The 11,227-nt window shown below is 40.1% G+C and overlaps 1 protein-coding gene and 2 pseudogenes across 3 annotated transcripts; 1 reads left to right on the top strand and 2 right to left on the bottom strand.

Moving 5' to 3' along the window:
- Nucleotides 1–207: 207 nt before the first annotated feature.
- On the bottom strand, nt 208–4,313 carry AT1G36770 (annotated as a pseudogene; the record flags this gene model as incomplete). The annotated part of the gene is made up of 1 exon: nt 208–4,313.
- A 163-nt stretch (nt 4,314–4,476) lies between these two features.
- On the top strand, nt 4,477–4,871 carry AT1G36763 (annotated as a pseudogene; the record flags this gene model as incomplete). The annotated part of the gene is made up of 2 exons: nt 4,477–4,595; nt 4,676–4,871.
- A 3,293-nt stretch (nt 4,872–8,164) lies between these two features.
- Nucleotides 8,165–8,650, bottom strand: AT1G36756 (uncharacterized protein; the record flags this gene model as incomplete). The annotated part of the gene is made up of 2 exons (NM_103341.1): nt 8,165–8,409; nt 8,506–8,650. 2 exons carry the CDS (start codon nt 8,648–8,650, stop codon nt 8,165–8,167), a joined length of 390 nt encoding a protein of 129 aa, NP_174878.1.
- Between the last annotated feature and the right edge of the window lie 2,577 nt (nt 8,651–11,227).

Raw genomic sequence — 11,227 nt, 5'->3', positions numbered from 1 at the left:
ATAAGAAAAATAGAACAAATACACAAATACAAGAAAAAAACTTAAAATGTACGAACTGACGATTTAATAAAATATAGTTTCTTTTTTTTTGGAAAAGAATAAAATATAGTTTCAATGATAAATTAATAGTACAAGAATTTTCCCCAATTTCTTCAAAAGTTTTTGTACTTGTTGTCAGCCTCTCTCTTTTGTGTTTGTTGAAGAGGATTATGAAGAGGAGCCACTGGAGGAGGAATTGTAGCCGTAAGGGTTATTGCTTGCCCAATTCCATAGATCCCTACACATCTCCTCTATCCCATTCTTAGTCCTGCATTCATACCATACCAAACAAAACAAAAAACTTCCTAAATACCATATAATTTAATCGAAATGTTGATGCATTGATTTTATGTTTGTCATTCGTATATTTACAAAATGAAATGAGCTTACTTACAATTTAGTTCCCGTTCTTTTTTTTTTCTTTTTTTTTTAATTTAGAATTTAGAAAAGAAAAATGACTCAATAACAGAAAAACGAAAAAAATAATAAGAGTGAAAAATAAAAGCATAGTTAGTAAGCGCCTCCCTCAGACCTAAACGTCACTGTCCCCAGTGGCATTCAAGTCCAAAGTAAGCAAGAAAAATATATTCAAAATTCAAAACTAAAAGATTGAGTAAAAAAAACATACTAGTGGGTTGCCTTTCACTAAGCGCTTGTTTAGAGTCAATAACTTGACTTGGCGGAGTTCAGAACTTGGATCGAGTGATAGAAGACTTGTTACTTGGCGGATTGCAATCTTGCCTTCCAAGGGGGTGTGTAAACAGATCGGCTCCGTGCAGCATCATTTGTCGATCGATACTCTTTCTGTTATCTGCAAGATCAGCAGAAGAAACAAGCTCTCGAGAATCTCGATTCTTGTTTACATGTGAAGCACATTTCGAAGAGTCTAAAGAAATAATCAAAGTAACAGTTGGATAAGAGATAGAGGAGTACCTATCACAGGGAACTAAAGCAGTTGTGGGCTGTGGAAGAGGTGCAGAAGCATCTGTCTGTGAAGCGCGATGGTATCGATCGACATGGGGTGTGGTGTCGATCGACATTGTCTCTCTGTAATGCTCATCTGTGGGCTGAGCTGTAGCAGCCTCTATAGTTGGCGTTGGAGTTGAAATCTGAGCAGCCTTAGAGGTGTGTCTTTGTTTGTTGCAATGCTACTGACAAGCAATTTATATTCCGAACCATCCATGCCAAACTCCATCTCCACATCGCATATATTGAGAGATATCCTTCCCTTCTTCACATCAATCCTAGCACCAGCTGTAGCTAGTGAAGCTCTACCAAGGATAAGAGAATCCTTGGGTTCTTCATCATATGCCAGGACCACGAAATCAGAAATCCCTACTCTCTTGGACTTGCCCTTCTTGACCTTCTTCAATATGATGGAACTGATATCTCTGGTGAGAAGATTGGCTACCTCGGAGTTGATTCCATTCTTGACCAAGGGCTTGACATATCTCATAAGTTGAGCAGATGAGTTCTCTAAAGCATCTTTAATAATGGTGGTCAAGATCTTCTCCATTATTCTTTTGCATTTTGCATCATGAATCTCGTGCTTAGAATGACGCTTTCTCAGATATGGAACCTTAGGAGCATAAACAGACTCGAGCTGCATAGGGATATGAACCTCATAAGGTGCAGTGCGTACCAATTGTTGATCGACGCTTCGAGTGTGTCGATCGACACGATGTTCATGACTTGTTTCTGTAGATGGATGACCATACAGTGTCGATCAAAACTAGTATGTGTCAATTGACACTAGTTCTGCAGCTGTGAGCTCCAACTCATCCTCTGTGTCGAGCTCCTCCCATACATTGTCTTCATCTCTGACCAAGATAGCATTGCTGCTCTTCCTAGGATTAATATCTGGATTGCCAAGAAGAAAACCATCTTGTCTTTTGATGGACTGAGCAGTTTGAGCTACTTGAACATCTAGCTTCTTCATGTGAGAGCTTAGATTGTCGATCTTCCCGTTAAGATCAGTGTAGATAGCATCAAACTTCCCATTGAACTCCACAACCAACTTGGATTGTCCCTCAAGAATCTTCTCAAGCATAGATTCCATCTTACTCTCTGTAGTGGGTGAAGGATGGGGTTTGGTGAGAAGAATTACCATAAGTCCTAGTGAAGTTGCTCTGAGGATAGGTCTTCTGGAAGGAAGGTTTTAGGGTGAAACTTGAAGAACTCTGGTTCCCGGTAAACCTGTTGCCACTAAAGTTGCCCTGTTGCAGACCAAACTTCTTGTAACCTTGTCCATCTATATAGAAGACTCTTTCTTATGTCTCTAGATCGGGCTCAATGGTCTCTGCTTCAGCAACAAAGTGCACATGCTTCTTCCATGTAAGCAAGTTGTGAAATGAATCTAACTTAGCATGTACTCCAGCCATCTGATTTCCCGATAAAGCTCCTGTAATCTTCTTCCTCTTGAAGTCAGCATTCTTGGTACTGATGTTGCAAGCAACAGTCTCAATCAAGGTTGTAGCATCTGTCGCTAAATCGAGAGCCATATGATATCTCCAATCAACTCCCCTGAAGAAGCTACCTAGAATTTGTACCTCATTGAAGCCGTGATGCAGGAAGTCACGTTGATACTCTTTATAACAAACCCTGGTTGCCTTGAAAGCTTCTGTCGGACCCTGAGTGAAGGTAGACAGTTTGTTTCATAGCTCCTCAGACTTGGCATCATCATAGAAGTTGTTCAGGAAGGCTATCTTGATGCTTCTCTAGGTCGTGAGTGAACCAACCTTCAATTGGTTCAACCAAGAAGCATCTTCCCCAGCAAGTGAGTAAGGGAAAAGCTTGCACAACAAGTAGTCTTCAAAGACTCTATTAGCCTTAATGCTAAATACGAGGTCCCCAAAACGCTCGATATGGTCCATTGGTTGTTCGTGAGAGAAGCCATGGAAAGGATGCTGGCCTACTAGTGCGAAGTAGTCGGACTTCAGCTCATAGTCGTTCCTCTGGAAGGGTGTGGGTACGATCGCTGATCGATTAGCATAGAACGAGTCGGGCCTGTTGAAATTCTCAAGAGTACAATACTGCTTGGCAATTGGTAGATTAGTTGCAGCATGGATCTGTGGTTGGTGTCGCTCGACACCGAGCTCTCCCTCGTTCTGAACCCGCGTGTGTCGCTCGACATCTCTAAACTAAACCAAATGGTGATCCCCAAGAATTTTGGCAATAACGCCAAATTTGATATAGGTCAAACTGCCTTAAGTGTACTCTCTCAAACAAGAGATCGTCGTTCGTACTTAATGGTCGAATTCCATAAAGCTTTTTTGTTCACACAATAGGCCTAAGTGTCAAGATTAAGCTAGATGATAATAGGACGAAAGTAAAAAGAAAGCAAGTAAGCAAATAACAGATTGATTGGTTGTAAAACAAAATTATAAATACGTTAGGTCTAGGGTATTCTCAGGAAATAGATGATAGTAGATTTAGAAATAGCTAGGATGTGATCGAACTGTTCTTGAACTCAAACATTAATTATAGAATAACCGGTCATGTCTCGTGCTACTCACAATGCCTAAAGCTAAAGATCCCCAGTGATGTGCCGGTAAATCGCTAATTTAAGACATATGTGCCAGTGAAAATTTAAGACAGGCTGATTCTTATTGCACACTTATAAACGTTGGCTCATCAAATAGTAGTTCTTGTAATAGATACCTATGATGGGTATACCTATTGTTTAAGATCAAGGTCTAGTTAGCTACTCTAGAACCAACATTAAGAACAAGTAAAAATGAAGAATCCTACACATAACATAGCAAGTGGGCACTCTGGTAAATCATCTAAATCCCTAATGAGAAACCCTAACCCAAGCGAGCAAACTACTCAGACATTCCTTTAGCATTCTACTAAAGCTTAATCATTTTTTGAGAGATCCCCTGTTACTGAAGCCTATTCTGTAAGGGACCATCTTTGTCTCTTGACCTTTTACCTTAGCCAAATGAGTTCATTGATGATGCATTGCTTGATTCACGTTCCAGAACTAATGAATGTTAAAGGGATTGGTAGATTTGAAAACATGTGTAGGTCGAGCATATGAGTCGGATTGATTGATAATGAGGCATGGCTAACGTTTTTAAGTAGAATTCGATCTTGCAGCTTAGAACTTTCAACTTAAACATTGATTTCATCTGGTTATCTGGTGCTTTGGCTCTGAGTCCCCGCTTTCAAACCTCACCTCCAGCTTGTTCTTGATTGTTTGCTTGAGGGCAAGCAAAGACTAAGTTTGGGGGAGTTGATAAGTGTGTATTTTGAATGTTTTGAGCATCCATTTGTCATCACTTTAGCATAATATCATCACTTTTTTATACCATTTCACATCATTTGTCATCACTTTGCATGTTTAGGATAGTTTTGCATGCATGTTACATATTTGTGTTGTTTTCAGGTGATTTGGAGCTGTCGACGAGCTAACTGGAAGAAGCGGACCTGATCATGACAAACCACTCGACCCAGAGGTCGAGTAGGAGCTTCAAGATCTCAAGAGACCACTCGACCCCCAGGTCGAGTAGAAGACATCACCAATTCACCTCACCACTCGACCACCAGGTCGAGTGTCTTCATCTCCATCTCCTGACCACCACTCAATCACATCACTCGACCCCGAGGTCGAGTGTCTTCATCCCATTGCCAGACCACTACTCGACCTCATCACTCCACCTGGAAGTCGAGTATCACCATCAACACCACTCGACTACATACTCGATGACAAGCTTCAGAGCCTTCTTCATTCCGCACTCAACAAGACACTCGAGCACAAGGAAGAAAAGAAGACTCCAGCTATTCACTCGACCTCCCACTCGACCACATGGGTCGAGTACAGTTCTTAATCCGTCCCAATACTTCGTCGTTTTAAGTATTAGGGTTTCGGAATATTTGGCTATAAGTAGCATGTACTTCACATTTTCGCAGACAAGAAGTTTTTATCTAGTTTTATTCCGCAGACCTTGTGTTCTAGACATTTTAACAGTCCTAAGTATTAGTGCTCTGCAAAGAGCTGTGTTGGTCGAGTGTTTCACTGTTTCTGTTTGATTTTCTGTTTTCTGCATGTTCACTTAGGACTGTTAGAACACACCAAAACCTGTTATTGCTTGGCTTGACTTAGTGACTTCTGATCACATCTTGATTGTTAGCATCACACCCATTTGGATTGACAACCTAAAATACTACAACGACATGATTGGTGTTTTAGGATAATTGACTAAAAACCTATTATCAACTGCTACTGTGATAATTTCCAAAATCGTCTTGAGAAGGTTGGGGTCAGCTGAGGAAGAGCGATTCCAATGGCCGCCAGGAACCGAACTAAGGCTTCAGGAAGCGAGAGAGTCAATCTCTATCCTTTAAAGTAAATCTCGTAAACGCAAAAGTATCGCGGACGATGATTCTTCGACGATTCAATGGGAAATGGGGTCATTGACTCTACCATAACTTCAGCTAGAATGCGACATAGATCCCTAGCCAATTAAGAGACTGGAGGGTACAAGTGGTCCTATAGTGGAGACTCGCAATATCGTTCGGGTGAGTGCATAAGTCGACCCATGAACGACCCTCGTCATCGGAGGGGGAATTGGGTCTTTCGGAAGGAGATGAAGGATTCATGGTTTCAGAAGATGAGGATGAAAGGTATTTAAGATTCCTTTAATCAAAAAGACAAGAGAGTAAAGTAAAAATAAAACAAGATAGAAGAAGAAAATTTATCCCTCACGCGAAATTGTGGTGATTAGCAAAACCGCCTCGGGAGTCGTGGAGAAAGTGGAAAGGTTTTCCCCATTTGAATAGTGAATAAATGAAATGCGGTCATAATGTTAAAGGTGTCATGTAAATGATTATGGATATTTCCAAAATTAAGGAAGTGATAAATCAATGGCGGAAAATCAGAGATCATGTCGCGCAATCTTCGTCGAATAAGGAATTCGTCATTCGAGCTGGCATGACAGCTCGAAAGATTTGGGGGACTAATTGTTGGTATCGAACCCCAAACCTAACGTGAACTTAACGTTCGAGTCCAACCGAAGATTGCCTCATAGACAGAAAGACGATTTGAAGGAGAGTCAACCAAAGATTGCCTCATAAGCACAAACAACTCGACCCTTAATTTCGAGTTGAGCTAGAGGTTTTGAGTTACGCGAAGTGAAGACGTCGAAAAGGGGTAGCAGCTCAGGAGCTCATGATGGGCCGGAAATCAAATCCCAAGAAGAGGTCAAAGTAGTTCAAATTTGAACATTGGAACATTAAGTTTGAGAATCAAAACAGACATATTAAAGAAGATTAATGGTCAATAATGGTGATACCAACCATATAATATAAGGTCCCAAACTATGTAAAAGACGCATGCATTTTTCGGCAAATTCTAGCTAATACAATATAAATTCTCATTCTTTTTCTTATTAAGCAACCTTTGTTTTATCACATTTACACTCAAATTTTGTCTTTAAGTGTTTTCTTTCCCAAAAATAAATAAATCTTTTAGTGTGCGAATCTGACATCCACACTTCCCGTGCGCTTATATTGGCTTTTACAAGGTATCAATCATACATGTTGTTGAAGTTGAGGAGTTCTGGTATGTCGCTTGTACCAATGAAGACGATGACGGTGAATGACGCAACCCTCATTTTCTTAGTAGTCTCCCTCTATAGATTGGGGCTACAATATAGCTTGCAATTTTGTGGCCCGTTGTGCATCTCTTTTAAGCCAATTTATGAGGTATTTTTCCCAATCTTATTTTCAGCCTGGCCAAGGCCTGTTTCTCTCAATCTATTCGCTTTTAAATATGAATCGACATCGTTAGCGTGGTATTACTCCCAACTGATATGATTCTAGTTGAAGAAATCATCTCAGATTATATCCGAAAAACATATATTCTTAAAGAATTTCATGTTCTCTATATTGGGCTCTTTTTGTCGATGGAGAGATTGACTTTTTAATAAGTAGGTTTTTAGGCCTACTTATGTGCTGAAGTGTGAGGTTCAGTTTAATTCCCCTTAAACACTAACATATCGATGCAGCTATAGGGGGTGTCAATCAAGTCCATTGTTATTGCTAGCAATCAAGATGTGTACAGAAGCAACTAAGTCAAGCCAGATTATAATGATGGTGGGTTTCTAGTAACAATCCTAGGTCAGGATTCAAACAGGTAAAAATAAGAACTTAAGAGCCCTACTAGATCATTGGGTCGAGTAGAACCAACAGGTGACAATATTAAGAACTAAAATGCAATCCACTCGGGATACAAATAACAAGTAAATAAAAGTGCAATCAGGGGTTGAATACAAATAAATCTAAAAAGAATAGAAATCCTAAGGACGGATTCATTGATAAGGGCAACTCTAGGGTTCATCAGGTGGCTAACAGGCGAAAGGTAGATACCCTAGACGATAGATTCAAAAACTGGGTCAATCCACTCTCGTGACAAAGACCCCCATAACTCTACAACTTCCTAATCTCAACTCTCATTGATGAAACATAGCAGAGCAAGGTTTACGCTACAATCTACCAAAGGCAATAAGTAGACTAGCCAATCTCTTGATCAAGTCTACAAATCTCTGGAATTCATAGATTAGACATCCATTTGAACGTCTTTTGGACGTCGGACGTCTATGATCGAATCTCCACATTAGCCAGCGAAAACCGCATAGGGGCCAAGCGAATCCAGAAGGGATCTAACCTAATCTTAACCACCTAACTAACCTAGAGATTACCCTAATCTACTCCATCCTCAAGAACCCTAATCATTACTCAAACAACATAACTAAGAACACAAACCCAGAAATTATTGAAATCATACCAAAATGTAGATCTAAACAAGCTAAACAACTTTACTTAAAGAACTAAATGCAAAAACGAAATAGATTAAGAGTAATTAAGTTTTGAAGATTTAAGAACACAAAGAAAAACTAAAGGATAAAAGCTAGCTCCTTTGGAAAAATCCCAAAGTGATCTATTTATACTAAAATCTTAGAAACCCTAGATTCACTAGAAGACAAGAGACTTGAGGCGGTTTGGGCGAGTGCTCGATCTTGGGGATCGAGTAAAGAGGGTGCTGCAAAGTCTACGCCTTAGTGTCTATGCTTCGAGTGATCAAATGGTCGAGTAGATGCTTCTTCCTTTCCTATCTGTATGCTCAACTGTCTGATTGAGTGGGGAATGAGGAGGATCCGAAGACGCTTTGAATGATCAACAAGTCTTGTAGAGTAGGTCGCCCTTGATCGAGTAAAGGGGTCAAGTAGAGGATCGAGTAGGAGGGGCAAGTAGATCGATCTGTTGCTTCCTCTAAGGCCGCCTTGATCGAGTAGAATCTGCTGCCTCCTCTGTGGCTGCCTGGATCGAGTAAACTGGTCGAGTAGATTGCTGCTTCCTCTGGTTCCCCTCTAGGGCAATAGAATGATTGTTTCTACTCTGGTTCCCCTCTAGGGCAATGAGTAACTACTTCTCCTCTCGTTCCCCTCTAGGGCAATGAATAACTGGTCGAGTAGCTGCTCTGCTGCTTCCCCTCTGAGGCAATGAATAATTGGTCGAGTAGCTGCTCCTCTGGTTCCCCTCTGGGGCAATAGGGTAGAGGGTCGAGTAAACTCCTTGTAAACTTATTTTGCACCTGAAAACACACCATAACATGCAATATGTATGCAAGATGACCCTAAATGCCTAAGTGTGCAAAATAAGCTAAATGTGATGCAAAATGATATGAAACAATGAGTGATCACTAAGCTAAATGATGATAAATACATGCCCAAAATGAGTAAATTACAGTGTTATCAACTCCCCCAAACTTATCTCTTGCTTGCCCTCAAGCAAACAAAAAATCTTAAGTTGAAGGAGAGGTTTGAAGGTGGGGATTCAAAACCCGTAGCATGCATATAGAACGGGTAAGCTCAATGTCCAGGTAGCTAATTATAGGTTGCAAAATGATAGACCCTTACTTAAAAATTTAGCCATACTCGTCACAAAGCAACCTAACAACCTGCCTTAATCTATTCAAGCATTCACATCAACCAATTCTTTTTAACATTCACTAAGCACGAACAATGGATCAAGCAATGCAATGGTTATGAACTCACTTGGTTTCAGGCTTAGGCTAAGAGACAAAAATGGTCCCTTTAATGATTTGGTCGAGTAACAGGGGACTCTCAAAGAAAAGATTGAGCGTCAGCAGAATGCTAAAGGTAAAAGCCAATGGACACAAACAAGAACAGACTCCCATCTACCCAATGATATAGTATGATAGTTCATAAGATGGTTCCAGTCCCATAGATGTCCTAACTCTACCCTTTTTCTCATTCTTTCTCTTTTTGGTTCAAGTTCTAAGGGGTTCTTCTTTAAAACGATTCAAGAGTCTAGTGGGTTTGGTTTTATACTTTGACAAACTTAAGGCTTTTCTTCTAATCTTAGGTCGTTTTACCCTTTTCTTTAAATCACAATGCCTAACTTCTTTGAATTCCAAACCCTTTACTAGACTAACACTTTTTGTATCCCCCTTAAGAACTCTAAACTCTTACTCTCTTTTTTTCTTTTCTTTTCATTCTCATTCTCTTTCCCATTCAATCCATACACAACCCCAATCCCAAATACAAGTCTCCACCTAGTCCTAGCTAACCCAAAAAGCGTGGGCTAGGTCTACATGAAAGACTGCTCTTGTCGGCTCATACCTGACACGTTATACCAAGCTCAATCGAAAAAGACCTCACAATCACACACAAATGATCTTTGGCTTGAAATAAGGCTAGGCTAAGGGTATGGGAAACTGCTCTAAAAATGAGAGTCAGCTACTTAGATTAACAGAGGGTGGTGAAGTGAATAAGATAATACAAGTATGTATATGGTAGCCATGAGTTCACAAACAATGCATAGACATGATAATTGCAAATTCAGTTCAGGTTCTAATAGATAGGGAATGGCATCAGATAAGCGAGTTTTGAATCAAAGAAGTATAGTCAAGTTGTAAATTCAAAGCAGGGTGCAGTCTTACTTCAGAGAAACAATCGGTTATGCAACAGAGAACTAACAACCTGGGCATTGAACTTACTTCATTGAATCAAAACATGCTTAACGGTTCGAAATCATCATTATCCCCTATGCAAATGAGAAATCCTAAATGCAAGTACTCTATATACAATCCTAAAATGCAATGCAATCTACATGACACTCTGTTTTGGTGAAATCATTTTCATAAATGTTTTTAAATTTTTATGGTTTTTTATGCCTTAGATGATGCAAAATTTGAAATAAGAAAAGAGAACATAAAGTCAAATATTTCTTGAACCCTCCCCCACACTTAAATTACACAGTCCCTTGTGTATTAAAAATCTGAGAGAGAATTCAAGACTAAAACAAACAACAAACAAAGAAAAATAAAAGATAACGGTATATACAATGGGGGTGGTGTGTTACCTTAGTGATCTGGTGAAATAGGAGTTGACGAAGTCGTCCATACTCTCCCGTTTAGAGCTCCAAGGAATAGGTTGTGTGGGACTCGGATTAGCTGGATGCTTCGCCTTAAGTCACTCTATCGCACGGCTAAGATTCTTTGACTCGATTTATATCACTCGATCGTTGACTTCCGTGGACTATAAAACCTGAAATACTTACACAAAACATCAAAAATAACAAGGGAAAAAAGTATATACAAGAATAGACATGGGACTTCCTCCCAAGTGAGCTAGTTTAAAGTCTTTAGCTTGACTTTCATACTGTTTTTAGGCAAAGGTGATGAGAGGAGAGGAAATGAGCTCTCCTCTTGAATGATCTGCTCCGCCATACAAGGCTTGACTCTCTGCCCATTCACTTTGAGTTCAGCTTCATTTTTGCTAACCAAGGTGGTGGTTCCATCAGGGGGTATGTCTTTGATGCTGAATGGTACTTGGTTGGATTTCCCACGGAGGTCCTTAATTTGATCCTTGAGTTCTTTCACAGTTTGTGTTAGCTCCCCTATGGCTTTCTCCTTCCATTTAGATTTTATCAGAGGCTAGAGTGTTTTGCTTAACATGCAGGTCGAGTTTAGACGTTGAGCTTGAGCATTTTGTGTGAGTAGAGGATGAACTCGGCCTACTGGTCGAGTTTGATGGTCGAGCTTGAGTTGAACATGCTTCTTTTGCTGTCATAACCTCTGTTTTTGACCTAATCACACCTTTAATGACATTTGTCCATGCCACTACCTTGTGGGAGGCTAAAGACTTCTTAGAGATCAAGG

This window comes from Arabidopsis thaliana (assembly GCF_000001735.4).
Source record: "Arabidopsis thaliana chromosome 1 sequence".
Taxonomy (NCBI): domain Eukaryota; kingdom Viridiplantae; phylum Streptophyta; class Magnoliopsida; order Brassicales; family Brassicaceae; genus Arabidopsis; species Arabidopsis thaliana.
This window is presented reverse-complemented; position numbering and strand designations above follow the sequence as displayed.